A 25,069-nucleotide genomic window follows, 5' to 3' on the forward strand; every position below is an offset into this window, starting at 1 on the left:
GGCGTCAGTAGATGCTTTTTCCTACCCGGGCTGACTCTCCTTTTATGCTTCTAGTGGTCTTTTCAAGGCCGGTGGGTCAGGAATTGGATGGCAACCGCTCCCCATTCTAGCGCGCGAGAGCTGTCAAGCAGGACCGACAGAGTCTCGTGCAGAGACTGCTCGCGTGACTTTCTGTCCTTGGCTTCATCTTCTTCTGAACCGTGTAGTCAGTTTTTCGAAACTAGGAATCAGTTTCCTTCGCGCTCCGTATGTTATCCACTTGGTGGCGTCCAGTCTCAAGTCCGTCTGGCATTTGAATCCTGCCTCGGTATAGAAATGGGCTTATTTCTTTTTGAGATGACACTTCATAACAGGTTGAGTTGTGTTATCCTAGACCTTATTTAACTTCCAGATAGAAAATACTTTATTTTGCGACTGAATCTATTCATTCATCCATCTATTCATTTAGAAATTTACTTATGGAGCATTTAAGTCTCCGACCTTTTTGAAGTGTCTGGCCAGTCCATTGGTTCTGACCGTATTTTATATGTATTCAGTGCATACATGGCGATTAGGGAACAATTCGGAATCCAGTGGGAGGTGTCAAGGAGAAGTATACGGAACTATTAGGACTCTTTTATGATAATGTGGAATGATGTCCAGTAGCTGTAACATTGCACTATCAAAGCAGTTTTACATATCGTACCATATATATATATATATATATATATATTCACGTTTGTATAGATTTACTAAGATTGAACCACAGATATGAAAATTGAAGTGACCCTTTGGTTTAGAATATGCCAGTTATTCACTTCTAGACCCTGAAGCCACTTTTCTGTCTTTATCTATGTTGAGGACATATAAATAGGAACTTTTGACAACTAGCAAGGGGGTTTGATTTTTCTTTGCATTAATTAATGGAAATTTAAAATAGCACTGTCTACATAGTCCTAGCATAAGAATATTCCAATCTGGGTGGGCCACGGTGGCTCAATGGCGAGAACGCTTGCCTGCCATGTGAGAGGAGCCGAGTTCAATTCCTGGTGCTTGCCCATGTTAAAAAAAAAAAAAAGAATGCTCCAATCTAACTTTCCCAGGGTAAAAACTTAATTTGAATTCAAATTTTTTACTCAGCAAATTATAGAACTACATAATAGAGATCATCAATGCAACCCCTTTGACACGAAAGGAAATAAAGCCCAGGCCTGCCGAAAGTCAGGCTAGTTAAAGGAGAGGCTGAAGCTAAATCTCTGATTCTGTGTTCTTTTGTTGACTATACCTTGCTGCTTTGCAATCCTGTATGCCTTAATATGTTATATTTTAAAACAAAAACTCAATTCCCAGGATTTTGAAGGTGCTGTGATTGAGTTATATGAACTTCATTTGATAGCTAGATGATTAATATTAGGTATATGAGTGATCCATCTTGCTATTAAATTTTTATTGTTATTTTTAGTAGGAGGTTCTACTATAATGTGTATATTCTTTTTATCTGCACAGGCTATTAAGATGACCACACCAAACAAGACACCACCTGGTGCTGACCCTAAGCAGTTGGAAAGAACTGGGACAGTACGGGAAATTGGGTCACAAGCTGTCTGGTCACTCTCATCTTGCAAACCAGGTAAAAAAACAAACAGAAAAACTGTTCATAGTAACTACTCACAATTTCTTTGTATACTGGCCTGTGGCAGTTAGATTCAGGTGTTCACTTGGCCAGGTGAAGGTGCCTAGTCCTGTTGCTGTGGACATGAGCCAATGGCATGTGAACCTCATCTGTTGCTAATTACATCTGCAGTCAGCTAGGAGGAGTGCCTGCTGCAATGAATGATGTTTGATTTAATTGGCTGGTGTGAGAGCGGTCAATGTAGCACAGCTCAAGCAGCTCAGCACACCTCGTCTCAGCACTCTCAGCTCAGCCCAGGCCTTTGGGGACGCAGAAAGAAAACACCCCAGGAAAAGTTGTTGGAATCCAGAGGCCTGGAGAGAAGGCCAGTGGAGATCACCCTGAGCTTCCCACATAGGAAAGAACCTCAGATGAAAGTTAGCTGCTTTTCCTCTATGTAACTTGTTCTTTCTTTTAAACATTTAATCTTTTCTGTTTTTGGATGTCTTGGTTTTCCTGAGCTGCTATGACATATACCACACACTAGGTTCATTTAATAACAGGAATTTATTGGCTCATGGTTCCAGAATCTAAAAGTCTTGTTTCCTCCTGGGATCAGTTATGTTCTACTGGCTGGCAATCCTTAAGTTCCTTAGCTTTCCCATCACTTGGTGATGCCCTCTACTTCCTCTTTTTTCTTTTCTGGGTTCTGTTTGGATTCTGGCTCCTTCCTGGGACTTTCTCTGACTACGTCTGAATTTCTTCTGCTTTATTAAAAAGGGCTTCAGTAATCCAGATTAAGGCCCACCTTCATTTAGTTGGGCCACACTTTAACTAAAAATAATATCTTCAAAAGCTCCTATATGCAATGAGTTCAGACTCACAGGCATGTGATTTAAGTTTAAGAACATCGCTAACTTGGGGTACATAATTCAATCTATCACAGTCCACCTTTTTGGACTCCCAAAAGACATCTTTCCATGTCTTTTCCAATGTGTAAAATACATTCATACAGTCACAACATTCTATAAGCCTTAAGCTATTTCAGTTAACACCTTTCAGTCTCATCAAAAGTCTCATCAAAATCAGTTACTGTTGTAGTCTGTCCTTCTGATGGAGGACAAATTTCTTTCCTTATGATAGACTTGTGAAAGTTAGAAAACAAGTTATCTGCTTCTAAGATACAATGGTTTTTTTTTTCCGTTAAGTTGTAGGAATTTATTTTAAATAACCTACAATTGATTAAAAGGGAATTCATGATAAAAATAGAAGATACTTGAGGAAAGATGTGGGAAATGGACTCTGCACACACGCTAAACTAACAATGCCTCTAAAACTAATGATTATAGCAAAAAATGTCTTCACATTAAAATTCTGCTTTTTATGTTTTTTCCCCCATTTTTTACACAATTACAAAAGAAAAAATAAAAGCCCTAAAATCTTGATTATTTTTCCTTTTTTTGGACCAAATACTCATTTTCCTCTAAATTTACTGAACTGTGGAACTTTTTACAAATAAAATCTTTCAAGTTGAAGGACTGGGATTTAAAAAGAAAAAAATGGATATCTTAAATGGTACAGAGAATGCTCAGAACAGAGTATGATGGGAAAATGGTTTCAGTCACTGATTATTTCATTATCCTTAGACTCACTTGTCCCTCATCCCTCCCCAACCCCAATCTACACGATCTTTAAGATCAAGAAAAAGGTTAAATTGTGGTATTAAACTTGATTAGATGTAGATGTGTCCCCACCCATTCTATGTGGGTCTTGATTAGTTTACTGGGATCCTATAAAAGAGGAAACATTTTGGAGAAATTTGGAGATTCTGAGAGAGCAGAGAACGACTTAGCCACGAGAAGCAGACAGTCCACCAGCCAGTGACTTTTGGAGACGAAGAAGGAAAACGCCTCCCAGGGAACTGGAGGCTAGAAGGTGCCCTTTTAGCTGAGAGAGAGAAAAACCCTGACTGTGTTTTCCATGTGCTTTTCCAATTGAGAGAGGAACCCTGAACTTCATTGACTTTCTTGAATCAAGGTATCTTTCTCTGAATGCCTAAGATGGGACATTTCTATAGATTTGCTTTAATTAGTACATTTCCATGGCCTAAAAACTGTTAACTTGCAACTTATTAAATTCCCTTTTTAAAAAGCCGTTCCGTTTCTGATACATTGCATTCTGCCAGTTAGCGAACTAGAACACTTATGTATAGAAATGTTACTGATTTTTGCATATCAATTTTTTATCCCGCCTCTTTGCTGAATTTGTTTGTTAGCTCAAGTCACTTTATTGTAGATTTGTAGATTTCTCAGAATTTTCCAAGTATGTTATCATGTCATCTGCAAATAGTGAAAGATTTACTTCTTCCTTTCCAATTTGGATGCCTTTTATTTCTTTGTCCTACCTGACTGGTCTAGCTAAAATTTCTAGTACAATGTTGAATAATAGTGGTGACAGAGGCCTCCTTGTCTCATTTCCCTTAGGGAGAAAGCTTTCAGTCTCTCTCCATTGAGTACGATGCTGGCTATGGGTTTTTCATATATGCCCTATATCATATTGAGGAAGTTACCTTTGAAGTGTTTTTATCAGAAAAGGATGTTGAATTTTGTTGAATGCTTTTTCAGCATCAGTTGAGATGATCATGTGATTTTTCCCTTTTGATTTGTTAATGTGCCATGCAACATTAACTAATTTTCTTGTGTTGAATCATTGTTACATTCCTGGTATAAACCCCACTTGGTCATGGTATATAATTTTTTTAATGCATTGTTGGATTCAATTTGCTAGTATTTTGTGGAGAATTTTGGCATCCATGTTCATTAGGGAGATTGGCTGGTAGATTTTCCTTTCTTGTAGCATCTTTACCCAGTTTTGGTATTAAAGTGATGTTAGCTTTATAAAATGAGTTAGGTAGTGTTCCTTATTCTTCAATTTTTTTGAAAAGTTTGAGCAGGATTGGTGTTAGATCAAATTCCCCTGTGAAGCTGTCTGGCCCTTGCTTTTCTTTATAGAAAGATTTTTGATGACTGAGTGAATCTCTTTACTTGTGATTGGTTTGTTGAGATCTTCTATTTCTTCCTGAGTCAGTATAGCTTGTTTGTGTGTTTACAGGAATTTGTCCATTTCATCTAAGTTGTCTATTTTGTTGGCATATAGTTGTTCAGAGTATATTGTCTTATGATTTCTTTTATTTCTTCAATGTGTATTTCTTCAGTGTTAATGACCCCCCTCTCATTTCTGATTTTATTTTCATCCTCTTTCTTTTTTTCTGTCAGCCTTGCTACTGGCCCATCAATTTTGCTGATTTTCTCAAAGAACCAACTTATGATTTTACCGATTCTTTCTAATGTTCTTTTGTTCTCCCATTCATTTAACTCTGCTTTAATCTTTGTTATTTCTCTTCTTCTGTTTGCTTTGGGGTTAGTTTGCTGTTCTTTTTCAAGTTCCTCCAGGTGAGCAGTTAGGTCCTTAATTTTTGCCCTTTTTTTCTTTCTTTCTTTCTTTTTTTTGTATACTATAATGCAGGGTCACATTTCATTCTTTTCCATGTGAGTATCCCATTATTGCAGCAACATTTGTTGAATTTTTGTTTGGCTAGCTTTTTGTTTGTTTATTTGCTTGCTTGTTTGTTTTTTTGGGGAAGTGCATGGCCCTGGAATCGATCTGGGTCTCCTCCATGGTTTTTCTTTTTGTTTTTAGGTGCACGGTCTGGGAATTGAACCCAGGTCTCCCTCATGGAAGGCAGGCATACTAACCACTAAAGTACCCATGTGCCCTTTTTTTTTTTTTTTAAATATAGGTGTTTAGGGTAATAAATTTCCCTCTCAGCCCAGCCTTTGCCATAGCCCATAAATTCTGATATGTTGTGTTCTCATTTTCATTCGTCTCCAGAAAGCTACCGATTTCTCTAGCAACTTCTTCTTTGATCCTCTGGTTGTTTAAGAGTGTGTGATTTAATCCCCATATATTTGTGAAAATTCTCTTTCTTTGGTGGTTGTTGAAATCCTGCTTCATTCCACTGTGATCAGAGAAGGTACTTTGAATAATTTCAGTGTTTTTAAATTTATAAGGACCTGTTTTATGCTCCAGCATATGATCTATATTGGAGAATGTTCCATGAGCACTAGAGAAGAATGTATATTCTGGTGTTTTGGGGGGTAGTGACCTATATGTCTGTTAGCTCTAATTCATTTATCAATATGTTTAACTTCTTTATTTACTTGTTGATCCTTTGTCTGGTTGTTCTAGCTATAGAGGAGAGTATTGTGTTAAAGTCTCCTATTGTTGTTGAAATCTCTATCTCTCCCTTCAGTTTTGGCAGTGTTGCCTCATGTACTTTGGAGCTCCTTATTGGGAGCATAAATATTTATGATTATTTCTTCTTGGTGAATTGTCCCTTTTATTAATGTATAGTGTCCTTCTTTGTCTCTCATGATGTTTTTACATTTAAAGTCGATATTTGTATAGCTACTCCTGCTTTCCTTTGGGTACAACTTGCATGGAAGATCTTTTTCCATCTTTTCACTTTCAATCTATTTGTATCCTTGTGTCTAAAATGAGTCTCTTGTAAGTAGTATATAGCTGGATTATATTTCTTAATCCATTCTGCCAATTTTTATCATTTAAGTGGTAAGTTTAGTCCATTAACATTCAAAGTTATTACTGAAAAGGCATTTCTTGAATTCACCATCTTATTCTTTGGATTTTATTTGTCACATCTACATATTCTTTTTCCTCTACCTCTTTTTATCCTTTAAGTATACCACTACCTTACTTGTACTGAGTTCTGTGCACTCCTCCAGACCTCCCTCTGCTGTCTTTTTTTTTTTTTTTTAAACAACTGGCAGAACTCCCTTAGTATTTCTTGTAGAGCTGGTCTCTTGTTGAGAAATTCTTTCAGGATTTGTCTGTCTGAAAATTTTAATCTCTCCCTCAGTTTTGATGGATAATTTTGCTGGATATAGAATTCTTCGTTGACAATTTTTCTCTGTAGAATCTTATTTATATCATGCCACTGCTTTCTCACCGCCATGGTTTCTGCTGAAAAATCCACACATAGTTTTATTGGGCTTCCCTTTTATGTGAAGAGTTGCTTTTTTCTTGCTGCTTTTAAAATTCTCTCTTTCTGTTTAACATTTGACAGCTTGATTGGTAAGTGTCTTGGAGTGTGTCTGGCTCTATTCTGTTTGGGGTACGCTGCATTTCCCAGATCGGTAATTTTATTTTTCATAAGAGGTGTGAAATTTTCGGTGATGCTTTCTTCAATTAGTCTTTCTCATCCTTTGCCCTTCTCTTCTCCTTCTGGGACACCCACCTCACATACATTTGTGTGCTTCATGTTGTCATTCAATTCCCTGAGACCCTGCTCATATTTTTCCATTCTTTTCCCTATATTTTCTTATGTGAGTTGGATTTCAGATGTCCAGTCTTCTAGTTCACTAATCCTTTCTTCTTCCTCTCAGATCTATTGTTGTAGGTTTCCATTGTTTTTTTTTTATCTCTTCTGTGCCTCTCATTCCCATACATTCTGTGATTTGTTTTTTCAAACTTTCGATTTCTTTTTTTTCTCGCCCAATGCTTTCTTTACATCCTCCCTCAACTTGTTGATTTTGATTTTGATGAGATTTTCCCATGTCTGTTCTAACATTATGAATTAGTTGTTTCAACGCCTGTATCTCATTTGAATTGTTGGTTGTTCCATTGATTGATCAGTATCTTTGATTTTCCTTGTATGACTTTAGTTTTTGCTGACATCTAGGCATTTGATTTCCTTAAGTAGTTTATTCTGGAGGTTGTTTTCAGTCTTTTACCTAGGATTTTCTTACTGCGTGGCTTTGTTCTCTGTCTGTTCTTTGACATTCAGTTCAACTTGTTCTAGACCTCTAGCATAGGTTCAGTTTAACTGATCAGAACTTTTCAGTTCTTGTTTTTCTACTTGTTTGTCCTGCCTATGCCTATATGGAGACTTTTTTTTTGAGGAGGATCTCCTCAGATATTATAGACCCCAGTCAGATTTTCCCAGACCAGACTGGCATCCTCCCAGGAGGAAAGAGTCACCTGTATCAGTCTTCCCTGAGGGTGAGACCCAGCAGTTTGACAGACTTTCCTATGGAGCCTCTAGACTCTTCCCAGTATGTGTGGTACTTGTCTGCCCTCAGCTTCCCAGCAGTGTGAAGTGATGCAGTGCCTTTAACTTCAGCAGACTCTCCCTGCCAGGGGCTGGGTGTGGTTGCAACAGAGGTGAGGTTGTAGGCTGGTCTTAATTGTTTCAGTTTTCCTGTCCCTGGGGCCTGAATTTTTTGAGGGAGGGATTCCACTTGATCTGGACCCCACCTTTTTCTTGGGGAAGGTATAACTTTCAGGGAATTAACTCCTTTCATCTGACTAGTAACTTTGTCTCTCTGACAAGCTTAGTTCTGCCTTTGCCTGGGGTAGTGCTGAAGCCTGAGAAGCCTTGCAGTTCTATCTAATGAGCTGTTACATAGTAGAAACAAAGCAAAGAAAAAAATCCTTTGCAGAGCAGGACCACCACTCCTTGAGTTTGTCAATCAAGAGCTCTATGTATCTCCAGGCTCTATGGGCCCCCCCCTTTTAGGGCCCAGTCTTTTTCCAGTATTTTGTGTTGGCCAACTCAAAAAACCTCTGTTTATTTTTTCCCCATCAGCCCTGCATCTCTCCACTGGGGCAAACACTCCTTATCTGAACTGGGGACTTATTTCAGTAGTCAAAATTTGTTAATTCTGCAGTTGAAGCTTGGCTGATCTATGCCCTTTTGCTAGAAAAGTCTGTTTCCTTTTGCCTCAGAAAAACAGCCTGCAAAGCCCATGGTGGAGGGACCCTGGTCTCCATGGCTTGAGGGATTTACATTTCTGTGTTGGGTCTCAGTCGGTCCAGCTTATTCAGAATGGTGTATGCTGTGTGTCCAGTCACTGATGTGGCCTCAGTAGTTGTTCTGTACAATTCCTGGCTATTTACTAGCTGTTCTGGAGGATGAACTAAATTTCACACTTCAGTAAGCTGCCAACTTGCCCTCTCTCTTCTAGTGTCTTTTTGACCTCCTTTATGTCATTAACCTTCCTGTTGATTAGTTGTCCCAAAATCTGTTTCTCCTTTGGTGTTTTTAGTTGGTCTTAAGGCTGGGTTATATCTGTCTGCACTTGATATGCTTAGTGATCTGTTGCCTTCGACGCATGTAAATATCTTGATTGGGTTGGAAGTTGCTTTCCTTCAGTATTCTAAAGCTTTGTATTTGTGGCATGGGGCAGGGCACAACAATGCAGTGATGGATTGGGACCAGGTAAAGATGTGGTTGGAGACACTATGCTCGTGCCTGTGAGCATGGGGTGTGAGGTGCAGGGTTGTGGAGGTATGGTGCAGGGTCTGTGGGAGTGGAGTGCAGCTCAGGCAGGCCTTGGAACATAGGAGCAGGGTGTGTCATGGGAGACATAGAGGTAGGACATGGTGGGAGGTGGATGGAGGAGGCTGGCAGAGGCATGGAAGCTGGTATGCAGGCATGATGGGACTGGGCCCGTGGAATGTGGGGTTCATAAGTATCCTTATGTGGGGTATAGAGCACAGAGGTCAGGGCACAGGAAAGTCAGGGCATGGGTGTGTCTCTGCCCAGGGGGAGGGGTCCAGGGGTTTGGATGTGGATATGCAGGTGTGTAGGGGTGGAACATAGGTTGAGGGGTTTGCAGGACGTGGGTCAGGGAAAGGTGATGTCAGGTGGGTGGAGCCCTGGCATGGGTGTGCACGTGTAGGTGGGTTGGAGCAGGAGCTCTGTAGCATAGATGCGTATGTGAGCACCTGCCAGGTATGGGAGCGGGGCGCTTGTGCCAGGGGGTGGGGCAAGGGTGTGCACATGTGCAGGGCAGGGATTGGGGTACGGGGTGGAAGAGGTTGGTGCATGGATACATGGGCCCCCGGCATGGAGGATGTGGTTGTACATGTGTATGGTCTGGGGGGCGGGCCCTGGTGTGCACATGCGCAAGGCCTAGGGGCAGCAGACCAGGATTGTGCCTGTGTGGGCTGGTGACGAGTGTGGCCTGGATGTGCAGGTCAGCGCTTGCCCAGAGCTGGGGTGTGTGGCGGGGATGCATGTGTGTGTGTGGATCTTGGGGGTGGGGGTGGATGCTGATGTACGCATGCGCACAGCTCATGGTGGGGCAGGGGGGGATTGTGCCATGTTATGGGCTGGGGGTGGGTTTGGCCCAGGCATGAAGGTGAGTGTCTTCAGCTCAGATGTGCAGTGCCTGCCTTTAGGGGATAGGGTGGGGTAGGTGGGGTTTGAGGGGCTGAGCAGGGGTGCTTAGGTCTCCGGAGGGGCGGGGTGAGAATGTGCACTTGTGCAGGAGAGGTTGGTCAGGCTGGGGCAGGTGTGTACATATGTGCAGGGTGTGGGTGTGGGTGTGGGGTAGGGACATCCAGGATGGGGGTCTGGGTGGGGTGGCAGGTGATGGGATTCAGGTGTGAGGGGAGTTGTGGGGTGAGGATGGTGCGTTCAAGGGACGTGGCTTGTCTTCCTTGATATTGGTCTGTAATTTCTTGAAATATTTTTAACTTGAAGTATTCTTCCATTTCTATTTCTGCAAGAGTTTGTGCAGAATTGAAATAATTTCTTCCTTAAATACTTGTTAAATTCATCAGTGAAGTCACCTTGGCCTGGAGTGTTTTTGTTTGAATGTTGTATTAGTTTCTTAAGGCTGCTTTAATAAATTTTAAATTTGGTGACTTAAAATAACAAATTTAATCTCTCACGGTTATGGAAGCTAAAAGTCTGAAATCAGTGTGTCAAGAGGGCCATGCTAACTCTGAAGGTTCTAGGAAAAAATCCTTCCTTGCCTCTTCCTATATTCTGGAAACCTCAGACATTCATTGGCTCATGGCAGCATAACTCCAATCCCTGCCTCTGTCTATATATGGCTTAATGTTGATTACTGTATTCCTTTTTTTAATTTTACCTTTTAATGTCTGGGTTATCTAATGATAACCCTTCTTTCTTTCCTGATATTGGTAATTTTTGCCTTTTTTTCTCCATCTGGCTACAGGTTTGTCAGTTTTATTGATTATTTTAAAGTGCCAGATTTTAGTTTCATTGATTTTCTTTACTGTTACTGTTCTGAATTTCTTTGATTTCTGGTCTTACCTTTATTGTTTCATTCCTTCTGCTTGTTCTGGGTATAATTTGTTCTTCCTTTTCTAATTTCTTTATGTGGAAACATGAATTATTGATTTAAACCCCCTTTTTTTTTGCTGGCATAAGCATTCAGTGCTAACAATTTCCTTCTAAGTATTGCATTAACTACATCTTACAAATTTTGATGTGTTGTATTCTTATTTTCATTCAGCTTAGAAGGCCCAGTACCACCCTGAAGCTACTGAGCTGACCCAGTTGTCTTCCTGGGTGTCTGTGCTCTGTAACTTACTGCTTAGATTATTGCCTAAAAAGACTAGAAAGGATCTGCTACAAATAAATAAGTTCTAGGAAGGGGAATTCCCAGATGCTAGCCCTAGATGTTGCAATGATTGAGCTAGAGGGAAAGAACATGCAGCAAAGAAATCAGGCTCCTTTTAAGAACATGGCTTGGTATGCTTTTCAGGCAATCAGAGGAGTTTAGGTATGGACATATTCTAGGAGAGTGCTGGGAATAAGGCTTCATCTATCCCTTAAAATGTAGATCTTTTGTTAAGAGAGTGATGCACACCCAACATCCTATCTTCCCAGCTAGTGGTTCTTTCCTGCACTGGGTGACACCTTCAAGAGGGCTAGTAGCAGAGCACACTGGGACTTGAGATATAGTAGTGGACAAAGAGATGGAAAAAAACCAGAGAGAAAAAGTGAGGAGCCGGTCATGAGAGTGACTTCGTGTGCGGAGAGCCAGAAGGCCTGCATGCTTTTGGGCCACTACCTTTCATAGACTCATTTTATTCTAATTAGGTTATAGCTGGGGCTTCTCCTTACCCTGGAAACCTCCCTTCTGGCTTGTAGGGGAAGACTCCCATTGGAAAGTGTTCAATTCCCATGGACTTAAACCAGAGGTTTAACAATTTGAACAATTGAAACACGGGGAGACCAGAATAAGAAAGAGGCCCTTTAATTCTATATAGCTTAATGTAATGCCTGGCTATATCCTAGAGTGTGCTAAGCAGATAATCAAAAAGTATTGGCAAAGTTCCTTGAGGGATGGGAGAGAAAAATATGGAGTTATTAAATTTTACCGTCAGGGAATCCCCTGATACTGTGTCAAACTTTAGGGACACCCAAATCAACAGGCCAGGCCCTTGATCTTGAGGCTTTCTCTTGTGAAGCTTATGTAGGTAACGGAGAAGCTTAGCCTACCTATCGGTATGTCTAATGGTTACTTCTGGAGGACCTCTTTTTGTTGCTCAGATGTGAGCTTACTCTTTCTAAGCCCAATTTTGAAAGTGAAATTATTGCCTTCCCCTCTATATTGGGCATGACATCCAGGAGTGAAATCTCCCTGGCAGCATGGGAGGTGACTCCCAGGGATGAGTCTTGCCCTGGCACCCTGGGATCAACAATTCCATCCTGACCAAAAGAGGGAAAAGAAGTGTAACTAATAAAGTATCAGGAGCAGAGAGAGTTAAAATAGAATCGAGAGGCTACTCTGGAGGCTGCTATTATGTAACCTTCAGTTAGTCATTGCTACCTGTCATAAAGTGCCAAACCAGGACCATTCAAGTCAATCCTAAAGAACACCTAGGGCAATATATAGCATTCCACAAGAGTTCCTTGCACTTGAGTAACTTTCTTTAAACCTGGACCAGATAGATCTGAAACCTAGAGGGCCCAGCCCCTCCAGAACATTGATAGTTCCATCTCCCTACCCCGTATTATTGACAGACCCTTCCAACATGAAAAAGTTAGAATGGCCATAGCCTAAATACCCCTAAAGAGAAGGATAGAAAGATCACAGGTGATGGTGGAGTCATACAGAGAAGATAGGGTTTAACGAATGAATATGATTGCTGAAACATTAAACAGATATCTCTTTTAGTCTCTAGTATCTCAGAGCAGATAGAAGTAAACTAAAATTGTGGAATTGTAACCCATGCCAAACTCTGAAATCTGTTCTACAACTAACTGTTGTGCTGTGCTTTGAAATTTATTGCTTTTTTGTATATATGTAATTTTTCACTAAAAAAAAAAATGTCTATTGTGATGATAAAAAAATATTTATTCCTTCTAGCATCCTATATTCTGGAGCAACTAGAAGGAAAAATCTGAGAAGATCATATGGTAGTCCATGACAAATTCTGGAATTTGTCCTGTAACTATTTGTTAAAGAGTGCTTTGAAAACTTGCTTTTTTATTTCTTTGCCTTGTATATGTATGTTATATTATACAATAAAAAAGTTTTTTTAAAAAGAGGACTCTAGTACATGAATCAGACCCACCTTGAATGGTTGTGGTCACACCTCCATGAAAATAATCTAATCAAAAGCTCACACCCACATTTGGGTGTGTTATATCTCCATGGAACCACCCTAAGCAAAAGGTTCTACCCTAAACAATAGGTTTGCCCTCACAAGGTTGGATTGGGATTAAAAGAACATGACTTTTATGGGGTTCATAATAGTTTCAAACCAGCATACTCCTCTATTATTAACTCCTTGTAATAATGTCATACATTTGTCCTAGGTCATGAAAGAACTTTTAAAAATTTGTATTTAATCATGGACATTGTCCACCACAGGATTCACTGTATTGTACATTCCCATGTTTTAACCTCTGACTTTCTTCTGGTGGCATACATGATTCTAAACTTCTCCCTCCCACTACATTCACACATCATTCAGCACTGTTAATTGTTCTTACAATAGCACGCTACTGTCGCCTCTGTCCATTTCCAAACATTTAAGCTCAGTGGCAGAATTCTCGCCTGTCATGCCAGAGACCTGGATTTGATTCCCAGTGCCTGCCCATGTTGGAAAATAAAAGGCCGATGAAGTTCAGGGTTTCTCTCTCATCTGGACAATCACACAAGCACATAGCAAACATGGCGAGGTTTGCTAGCTTTTCCTCCAGGCTTCTTGTTTCATGATGCTCCCCCTAAGGTGTTCATCTCCAAAGGTCTCTGACTGCATGGGCTCTCTCATCTCTTGTTGCTCTTGTGCTCTCCCATGGCTCTCTAGCTTTTTCTAAAATTCTTCCTCTTTTAAAGGATTCCAGTAAAGTAATCAAGACCCACATGGAATGGGTAGAGCCACATTTCCCTGTAATGAAAGTTAATACCCCCAATTGGGTGAGTCATAACTCTGTGGAGATAATATAATCAAGTTTCCAACAGACAGTACCAAATGAGGTTTAAAAAAAACAGTTGCCTCCATGAGATGGAATCAGGATTAAAACATGGCGTTTCTAGGGTACATGATCCTTTCAAACCAGCACACCATGTCTGTGAAAGGATATGCAGGAAACTAATAGCATTGGTTATATTTTGGGGAAGTACTAGAGGGTAGTAATATTGGTGGGTGGATAGAGACTTTCACCTGTGATCTTTTGTACTGTTTTAGTTTGATCCATAATGAATTTGTTACTTAGTAAAAAAAAAAAATATAAATTATAACTTTTAAAAACTTTTTTTTGAAAAATCCATACTTTACCATTGATTCAAGTTTGTTTGTATAATTACTATGAATTATTATGGTTTTAATTTAGAAGAAAACACCACAGTAAAGTTTAACTTCAGTTCCTGGAATGGCTAGAGAATATGTGATTCTGGTTAAATTTAATGTTTGATTAATTAGAATATTATTCAGAACAACTTGATTTCAGATGAATGCAACTTTTGAAAATATTTCTATATTGTCCTTTTTCTTGTCATGATGAGTCTGGCATATTGAACTTACTGGGATCTATTTTACTTTTGAGAGTTTTGTAAGACATGGGGGATTGTTCTTCTTATCAGCTTGTAGATAGTATAAAAAACTGGGCTTTAATACATAATGACGTTAGTGTGTATCTTAGAAGATGTTGTCTATAAACTGAAGCCAACAGCCAAAAAAACTTGATCCTATTAAAGCTTTTGTGTGTGCAAATGATATTTCTTCAAAGAGTTGAGGCCTGGGTAAAAGAGTGGAAGAATTCTGGTTAATCTAAATTTCACAGTATTGACCATCCTGTGTATCAAACTTTCTAGACAAATATAAATGATAATTTTTTATTGCAACGTATACAGCTTCTTTTTCTTGGGAATTTATTTACTGTCATTTTTGGTGTTTTTAGGATTTGGAGTAGATCAATTACGAGATGACAATCTAGAAACTTATTGGCAATCAGATGGTTCTCAACCTCATTTAGTGAACATACAATTCAGGTAATAACAATTTTGAATTTTTCAATTTGTGTAGATTATGAGTGAATAAGAGGATCTGTTTAATTTATGTAAAATTTAAAGACATAGAAATTATAGTGAAGTACACTGAATTCTGCTTTTTATAAACCTTAGAAAGTATTTTTCTGTTCAACTATATTGTGAGCATCTAAGGTTTACTGTCTTGTCCTTTAGGAATCCCTTATGGCACAGAGTTCTTTTTATGTACTGTTTTTTCACATATTCTTTTTTATTTATTTTTTTAACTTTATTTATTAATTAAAAAAATTAACAAAACATTAAGATATCATTCCATTCTACATATACAATCAGTAATTCTTAATATCACATAGCTGCATATTCATCATTTCTTAGAACATTTGCATCGATTTAGAAAAAGAAATAAAAAGACAAAGAAAAAGAAATAAAATGATAATAGAGGAAAAAAAAAGTTATACATACCATACCCCTTACCCTTCACTTTCATTTACCACTAGCATTTCAAACTAAATTTATTTTAACATTTGTTCCCCCTATTATTTATTTTTATTCCATGTGTTCTACTCTTCTGTTGATATAGTAGCTAAAAGGAGCATCGGACACAAGGTTTTCACATTCACAGAGTCTCATTGTGAAAGCTATATCATTGTTCAATCATCATCAAGAAACATGGCTACTGGAACACAGCTCTACATTTTCAGGCATTTCCCTCCAGCCTCTCTGCTACATCTTGAACAACAAGGCGATATCTACTTAATGCATAAGAATAACCTCCAGGATAACCTCTAGACTCTGTTTGGAATCTCTCAGCCATTGACACTTAGTCTCATTTCACTCTTCCCCCTTTGGTTGAGAAGGTTCTCTCAATCCCTTAATGTTAATTCTCAGCTCATTCTAGGGTTTTTCTCAGTCCCTTGATGCTGAGTCTCAGCTCATTCCAGGATCTCTGTCCCACGTTGCCAGGGAGGTCCACACCCCTGGGAGTCATGTCCCACGTAGACAGGGAGAGGGTGGTGAGATTGCTTGTCATGTTGGCTGGAGAGAGAGGCCACATCTGAGCAACAAAAGAGGCTCTCCTGGGGTTGACTCTTAGGCCTAAATTTTAAGTAGACTTGATCTATCCTTTGTGGGGTTAAGTTTCATATGAACAAACCCCAAGACTAGGGGCTCAGCCTATAACTTTGGTTGTCCACATTGCTTGTGAGAATATCAAGAATTCAACCTGGGGAAGTTGAATTTCTCCCCGCTCTCACCACTCCCCGAAGGGGGCTTGCAAATACTTTTTCCAGTCACTGATCATATCACTCTGGGATTCATCAGGGCATCACTCTGGACAAACCAAGAAAATCTCATGTCCTACCTGAGATTCCAAGTACTTATGACGTTCAGACAAACTATCTACATGAGGTATATTAGGAAATGCTCTAGTCAAAATATAAATTTTGTAACAAATAAACATTTTTTGCTTTAGTCTCACACATAAGGTGACATTTTAAAGTATTATCATCTATTTTCAGCACCCTGCAATAATGACATTCCTTTGTTCTTCCTTGTGCAAAAACATTTTTAAAATTTGTACATTGTACATTTCACTATTATTATACACTCTAGGCATTCCTAGATTATACCATCTCGATCTTTACCATCTATCTTTCTTTCTGATTTCATTTATGTCCCCAGCCCTCCTCCCTCTATCATTCTCACATGCAGCTTCATTCAGTGTTTTAACATAATTACATTACAGTTAGGTAGTATTGTGCTGTCCATTTCTGCGTTTTTGTATCCAGTCCTGTTGCACAGTCTGTATCGCTTCAGCTCCAGTTACCCAATATCTTACCCTATTTCTATCTCCTGATGGTCTCTGTTACCAATGACATATTCCAAGTTTATTCACTAATGTCAGTTCATATCAGTGAGACCATACAGTATTTGTCCTTTGGTTTTTGGCTAGTCTCATTCAGCAATAATGTTCTCAAGGTCCATCCATGTTGTTATATACTTCATGAGTTTATTCTGTCTTAAAGCTGCATAATATTCCATCGTATGTATATACCACAGTTTGTTCAGCCACTTTTCTGTTGATGGACATTTTGGCTGTTTCCATCTCCTTGCAATTGTAAATAATGCTGCTATAAACATTGGTGTGCAAATGTCCATTTGTGTCTTTGCCCTTAAGTCCTTTGAGTAGATACCTAGCAATGGTATTGATGGGTCATATGGCAATTCTATATTCATCTTTTTGAGGAACCGCCAAACTGCCTTCCACAGTGGTTGCACCATTTGACATTCCCACCAACAGTGGATAAGTGTGCCTCTTTCTCCACATCCTCTCCGGCACTTGTCATTTTCTGTTTTGTTGATAATGGCCATTCTGGTGGGTGTGAGATGATATCTCATTGTGGTTTTGATTAGCATTTCTCTAATGTCCAGGGACATTGAGCATCTCTTCATGTGCCTTTTGGCCATTTGTATTTCCTCTTCTGAGAAGTGTCTGTTCAAGTCTTTTTCCCATTTTGTGATTGGATTGGCTGTCTTTTTGTTGTTGAGTTGAACAATCTCTTTATAAATTCTGGGTACTAGACCTTTATCTGATGTCGTTTTCAAATATTGTCTCCCATTGTGTAGGCTGTCTTTTTACTTCCTTGATGAAGTTCTTTGATGCGCAAAAGTGTTTAATTTTGAGGAGTTCCCATTTATTTATTTCTTCAGTGCTCTTGCTTTAGGTGTAAGGTCCATAAAACCGCCTCCAGTTATAAGATTCTTAAGATATCTCCCTACATTTTCCTCTAACTGTTTTATGGTCTTAGACCTATGTTTAGATCTTTGATCCATTTTGAGTTAACTTTTGTATAGGGTGTGAGATATGGGTCCTCTTTCATTCTTTTGCATATGGATATCCAGTTCTCTAGGCACCGTTTATTGAAGAGACTGTTCTGTCCCAGGTGAGTTGGCTTGACTGCCTTATCAAAGATCAAATGTCCATAGATGAGAGGGTCTATATCTGAGCACTCTATTTGATTCCATTGGTCGATAGATCTATCTTTATGCCAATACCATGCTGTTTTGACCACTGTGGCTTCATAATATGCCTTAAAAGTCCTGCAGTGTGAGACCTGCAGCTTCGGTTTTTTTTTCTCAAGATACTTTTAGCAATTCGGGGCACCCTGCCCTTCCAGATAAATTTGCTTATTGGTTTTTCTATTTCTGAAAAATAAGTTGTTGGGATTTTGATTGGTATTGCATTGAATCTGTAAATCAATTTAGGTAGGCTTGACATCTTAACTATATTTAGTCTTCCAATCCATGAACACAGTATGCCTTTCCATCTATTTAGGTCTTCTGTGATTTCTTTTAACAGTTTTTTGTAGTTTTCTTTGTATTTTGTCTCTTTAGTTAAATTTATTCCTAGATATTTTTTATTCTTTTAGTTGCAATTGTAAATGGGATTCGTTTCTTGATTTCCCCCTCAGCTTGTTCATTGCTAGTGTATAGAAATGCTACAGATTTTTGAATTTTGATCTTGTAACCTGCTACTTTGCTGTACTCATTTATTAGCTCTAGTAATTTTGTTGTGGATTTTTCTGTGTTTTCAACGTGTAGTATCATATCATCTGCAAACAGTGATAGTTTTACTTCTTCCTTTCCAATTTTGATGCCTTGTATTTCTTTTTCTTGTCTAATTGCTCTGGCTAGAACCTCCAACACGATGTTGAATAATAGTGGTGATAATGGACATCCTTGTCTTGTTCCTGATCTTAGGGGGAAAGTTTTCAATTTTTCCCCATTGAGGATGATATTAGCTGTGGGTTTTTCATATATTCCCTCTATCATTTTAAGGAAGTTCCCTTGTATTCCTATCTTTTGAAGTGTTTTCAACAGGAAAGGATGTTGAATCTTGTCAAATGCCTTCTCTGCATCAATTGAGATGATCATGTGGTTTTTCTGCTTTGATTTGTTGATATGGTGTATTACATTAATTGATTTTCTTATGTTGAACCATCCTTGCATACCTGGGATGAATCCTACTTGGTCATGATGTATAATTCTTTTAATGTGTCGTTGGATTCAGTTTGCTAGAATTTTGTTCAGGATTTTTGCATGTATATTCATTAGAGAGATTGGTCTGTAGTTTTCTTTTTTTGTAATATCTTTGCCTGGTTTTGGTATGAGGGTGATGTTGGCTTCATAGAATGAGTTAGGTAGCTTTCCCTCCACTTCGATTTTTTTGAAGAGTTTGAGGAGAGTTGGTACTAATTCTTTCTGGAATGTTTGGTAGAATTCACATGTGAAGCCGTCTGGTCCTGGACTTTTCTTTTTTTAGGAAGCTTTTGAATGACTGATTCAATTTCTTTACTTGTGATTGGTTTGTTGAGGTCATCTATTTCTTCTTGAGTCAAAGTTGGTTGTTCATGTCTTTCCAGGAACCCGTCCATTTCATCTAAATTGTTGTATTTATTACCGTAAAGTTGTTCATAGTATCCTGTTATTACCTCCTTTATTTCTGTGAGGTCAGTGGTTATGTCTCCTTTTCCATTCTGATCTTATTTATTTGCGTCCTCTCTCTTCTTCTTTTTGTCAATCTTGCTAAGGGCCCATCAATCTTATTGATTTTCTCATAGAACCAACTTCTGGTCTTATTGATTTTCTCTATTGTTTTCATGTTTTCAATTTCATTTATTTCTGCTCTAATCTTTGTTATTTCTTTCCTTTTGCTTGCTTTGGGGTTAGTTTGCTGTTCTTTCTTCAGTTCTTCCAAGTGAACAGTTAATTCCTGCATTTTTGCCTTTTCTTCTTTTTTGATATAGGCATTTAGAGCAATAAATTTCCCTTTTAGCACTGCCTTTGCTGCGTCCCATAGGTTTTGATATGTTGTGTTTTCGTTTTCATTCGCCTCGAGATATTTACTAATTTCTCTTGCAATTTCTTCCTTGACCCACTCGTCGTTTAAGAGTGTGTTGTTGAGCCTCCACGTATTTGTGAATTTTCTGGCACTCCGCCTATTATTGATTTCCAACTTCATTCCTTTATGATCCGAGAAAGTGTTGTGTATTATTTCAATCTTTTTAAATTTGTTAAGACTTGCTTTGTGACCCAGCATATGGTCTATCTTTGAGAATGATCCATGAGCACTTGAGAAAAAGGTGTATCCTGCTGTTGTGGGGTGTAATGTCCTATAAATGTCTGTTAAGAATGCTCATTTATAGTAATATTCAAATTCTCTATTTCTTTATTGATCCTCTGTCTAGATGTTCTGTCCGTTGATGGGAGTGGTGAATTGAAGTCTCCAACTATTATGGTATATGTGTCTATTTCCCTTTTCAGTGTTTGCAGTGTATTCCTCACGTATTTTGGGGCATTCTGTTTCGGTGCATAAATATTTATGATTGTTATGTCTTCTTGTTTAATTGTTCCTTTTATTAGTAGATAGTGTCCTTCTTTGTCTCTTTTAACTGTTTTACATTTGAAGTCTAATTTGTTGGATATTAGTATAGCTACTCCTGCTCTTTTATGGTTGTTATTTGCATGAAATATCTTTTCCCAACCTTTCACTTTCAACCTATGTTTATCTTTGGGTCTAAGATGTGTTTCCTGTAGATGGCATATAGAAGGATCCTGTTTTTTAATCCATTCTGCCAGTCTATGTCTTTCGATTGGGGAATTCAGTCCATCAACATTTAGTGTTATTACTGTTTGGATAATATTTTCCTCTACCATTTTGCCTTTTGTATTATATATATCATATCTGATTTTCCTTCTTTCTACACTCTTCTCCATACCTTTCTCTTCTGTCTTTTCATATCTGACTCTAGTGCTCCCTTTAGTATTTCTTGCAGAGCTTGTCTCTTGGTCACAAATTCTCTCAGTGACTTTTTGCCTGAAAATGTTTTAATTTCTCCCTCATTTTTGAAGGACAGTTGGCAGTTTTGGTTGGCAGTTTTTCTCTTTTAGTAATTTAAATATATCATCCCACTGTCTTCTCGCGTCCATGGTTTCTGCTGAGAAATCTACACATAGTCTTATTGGGTTTCCCTTGTATGTGATGGATTGTTTTTCTCTTGCTGCTTTCAAGATCCTCTCTTTCTCTTTGACCTCTGACATTCTAACTAGTGAGTGTCTTGGAGAATGCCTGTTTGGGTCTGTTCTTTTTGGGGTGCGCTGCACTACTTGGATCTGTAATTTTAGATCTTTCATAAGAGTTGGGAAATTTTCAGTGATAATTTCCTCCATTAGTTTTTCTCCTCCTTTTCCCTTCTCTTCTCCTTCTGGGACACCCACAACACGTTTATTTGTGCGCTTCATATTGTCCTTGAGTTCCCTGATCCCCTGTTCAAATTTTTCCATTCTTTTCCCTATAGTTTCTGTTTCTTTTTGGAATTCAGATGTTCCATCCTCCAATTCACTAATTCTAGCTTCTGTCTCTTTAAATCTATCATTGTAGGTATCCATTGTTTTTCCATCTTTTCTACTTTGTCCTTCACTCCCATAAGTTCTGTGATTTGTTTTTTCAGTTTTTCTATTTCTTCTTTTTGTTCAGCCCATGTCTTCTTTTTTTTTTTTAATTCTTTTATTTTTATTAATTAAAAAAAGAATTAACAAAACAATTAGAAATCATTCCAATCTACATGTACAATCAGTAATTCTTAATAACATCACCTAGTTGCATATTCATCATTTCTTAGTACATTTGCATCGATTTAGAAAAAGAAATAAAAAGACAACAGAATAAGAATTAAAACAATAATAGAAAGAAAAAAAAACCAAAAAAAAACAAAAACAAAAAACCTATACCTCACATGCAGCTTCATTCAGTGTTTTAACATAATTGCATTACAATTGGGTAGTATTGTGCTGTCCATTTCTGAGTTTTTATATCCAGTCCCGTTGTACAGTCTGTATCCCTTCATCTCCAATTATCCCTTCTCTTTTTTTTTTTTTTTTTAATTAACGGAAAAAAAGAAATTAACCCAACATTTAGAGATCATACCATTCTACACATGCAATCATTAATTCTTAACATCATCACATAGATGCATGATCATCATTTCTTAGTACATTTGCATTGGTTTAGAAGAACTAGCAACATAACCGAAAAAGATATAGAATGTTAATATAGAGAAAAAAATAAAAGTAATAATAGTAAAATCAAAACAAAACAACACAAAACAAAACAAAAACCTATAGCTCATATGCAGCTTCATTCAGTGTTTTAACATGATTACTTTACAATTAGGTATTATTGTGCTGTCCATTTTTGAGTTTTTGTATCTAGTCCTGTTGCACAGTCTGTATCCCTTCAGCTTCAATTACCCATTGTCTTACCCTGTTTCTAACTCCTGCTGAACTCTGTTACCAATGACATATTTCAAGTTTATTCTCGAATGTCCATTCACATCAGTGGGACCATACAGTATTTGTCCTTTAGTTTTTGGCTGGATTCACTCAGCATAATATTCTCTAGGTCCATCCATGTTATTACATGGTTCATAAGCTTATCTTGTCTTAAAGCTGCATAATATTCCATCGTATGTATATACCACAGTTTGTTTAGCCACTCTTCTGTTGATGGAGATTTCGGCTGTTTCCGTCTCTTTGCAATTGTAAATAATGCTGCTATAAACATTGGTGTGCAAATGTCCGTTTGTGTCTTTGCCCTTAAGTCCTTTGAGTAGATACCTAGCAATGGTATTGCTGGGTCGTATGGCAATTCTATATTCAGCTTTTTGAGGAACCGCCAAACTGCCTTCCACAGTGGTTGCACCCTTTGACATTCCCACCAACAGTGGATAAGTGTGCCTCTTTCTCCGCATCCTCTCCAGCACTTGTCATTTTCTGTTTTGTTGATAATGGCCATTCTGGTGGGTGTGAGATGATATCTCATTGTGGTTTTGATTTGCATTTCTCTAATGGCCAGGGACATTGAGCATCTCTTCATGTGCCTCTTGGCCATCCGTATTTCCTCTTCTGAGAGGTGTCTGTTCAAGTCTTTTTCCCATTTTGTAATTGGGTTGGCTGTCTTTTTGTTGTTGAGATGAACAATCTCTTTATAAATTCTGGATACTAGACCTTTATCTGATATATCATTTCCAAATATTGTCTCCCATTGTGAAGGCTGTCTTTCTACTTTCTTGATGAAGTTCTTTGATGCACAAAAGTGTTTAATTTTGAGGAGTTCCCATTTATTTATTTCTTCAGTGCTCTTGCTTTAGGTTTAAGGTCCATAAAACCGCCTCCAGTTGTAAGATCCATAAGATATCTCCCTACATTTTCCTCTAACTGTTTTATGGTCTTAGACCTAATGTTTAGATCTTTGATCCATTTTGAGTTAACTTTTGTATAGGGTGTGAGAGATGGGTCTTCTTTCATTCTTTTGCATATGGATATCCAGTTCTCTAGGCACCATTTATTGAAGAGACTGCTCTGTCCCAGGTGAGTTGGCTTGACTGCCTTATCAAAGATCAAATGTCCATAGATGAGAGGGTCTATATCTGAGCACTCTATTCGATTCCATTGGTCGATATATCTATCTTTATGCCAATACCATGCTGTTTTGACCACTGTGGCTTCATAATATGCCTTAAAGTCAGGCAGCGCGAGACCTCCAGCTTCGTTTTTTTTCCTCAAGATGTTTTTAGCAATTCGGGGCACCCTGCCCTTCCAGATAAATTTGCTTATTGGTTTTTCTATTTCTGAAAAATAAGTTGTTGGGATTTTGATTGGTATTGCATTGAATCTGTAAATCAGTTTAGGTAGGATTGACATCTTAACTATATTTAGTCTTCCAATCCATGAACACGGTATGCCCTTCCATCTATTTAGGTCTTCTGTGATTTCTTTTAGCAGTTTTTTGTAGTTTTCTTTATATAGGTTTTTTTGTCTCTTTAGTTAAATTTATTCCTAGGTATTTTATTCTTTTAGTTGCAATTGTAAATGGGATTCGTTTCTTGATTTCCCCCTCAGCTTGTTCCTTACTAGTGTATAGAAATGCTACAGATTTTTGAATGTTGATCTTGTAACCTGCTACTTTGCTGTACTCATTTATTAGCTCTAGTAGTTTTGTTGTGGAGTTTTCCGGGTTTTCGACGTATAGTATCATATCGTCTGCAAACAGTGATAGTTTTACTTCTTCCTTTCCAATTTTGATGCCTTGTATTTCTTTTTCTTGTCTAATTGCTCTGGCTAGAACCTCCAACACAATGTTGAATAATAGTGGTGATAGTGGACATCCTTGTCTTGTTCCTGATCTTAGGGGGAAAGTTTTCAATTTTTCCCCATTGAGAATGATATTAGCTGTGGGTTTTTCATATATTCCCTCTATCATTTTAAGGAAGTTCCCTTGTATTCCTATCTTTTGAAGTGTTTTCAACAGGAAAGGATGTTGAATCTTGTCGAATGCCTTCTCTGCATCAATTGAGATGATCATGTGATTTTTCTGCTTTGATTTGTTGATATGGTGTATTACATTAATTGATTTTCTTATGTTGAACCATCCTTGCATACCTGGGATGAATCCTACTTGGTCATGATGTATAATTCTTTTAATGTGTTGTTGGATACGATTTGATAGAATTTTATTGAGGATTTTTGCATCTGTATTCATTAGAGAGATTGGTCTGTAGTTTTCTTTTTTTGTAATATCTTTGCCTCGTTTTGGTATGAGGGTGATGTTGGCTTCATAGAATGAATTAGGTAGTTTTCTCTCCACTTCGATTTTTTTGAAGAGTTTGAGGAGAGTTGGTACTAATTCTTTCTGGAACGTTTGGTAGAATTCACATGTGAAGCCATCTGGTCCTGGACTTTTCTTTTTAGGAAGCTTTTGAATGACTAATTCAATTTCTTTACTTGTGATTGGTTTGTTGATGTCATCTATGTCTTCTTGAGTCAAAGTTGGTTGTTCATGTCTTTCCAGGAACCCGTCCATTTCCTCTAAATTGTTGTATTTATTAGCATAAAGTTGTTCATAGTATCCTGTTATTACCTCCTTTATTTCTGTGAGGTCAGTAGTTATGTCTCCCCTTCCATTTCTGATCTTATTTATTTGCATCCTCTCTCTTCTTCTTTTTGTCAATCTTGCTAAGGGCCCATCAATCTTATTGATTTTCTCATAGAACCAACTTCTGGCCTTATTGATTTTCTCTATTGT

At 38.1% G+C, this 25,069-nt stretch overlaps 1 protein-coding gene across 6 annotated transcripts in view; it reads left to right on the forward strand.

Annotated features, from left to right (window-relative positions):
- Positions 1-25,069, forward strand: part of ANAPC10 (anaphase promoting complex subunit 10) — a 218,519-nt gene that overhangs the window by 527 nt on the left and 192,923 nt on the right. For 5 of the 6 annotated variants that reach the window (XR_013167480.1, XR_013167479.1, XM_077139920.1 and 2 more), the window contains exons 2-3: positions 1,486-1,609; positions 14,841-14,931. Coding sequence is in view for 3 of the 6 variants with exons in the window: in XM_077139920.1 (XP_076996035.1) it covers positions 1,495-1,609; positions 14,841-14,931 (206 nt within the window). In the remaining 3 variants the exon portion in view is untranslated. Of the gene's footprint in view, positions 1-172; positions 354-1,485; positions 1,610-14,840; positions 14,932-25,069 lie in introns of those variants that run through there. The other variant, XR_013167481.1, reaches the window with a different exon arrangement.

The sequence above is a fragment of the Tamandua tetradactyla genome, chromosome 22 (genome assembly GCF_023851605.1).
Source record: "Tamandua tetradactyla isolate mTamTet1 chromosome 22, mTamTet1.pri, whole genome shotgun sequence".
Classification (NCBI taxonomy): domain Eukaryota; kingdom Metazoa; phylum Chordata; class Mammalia; order Pilosa; family Myrmecophagidae; genus Tamandua; species Tamandua tetradactyla.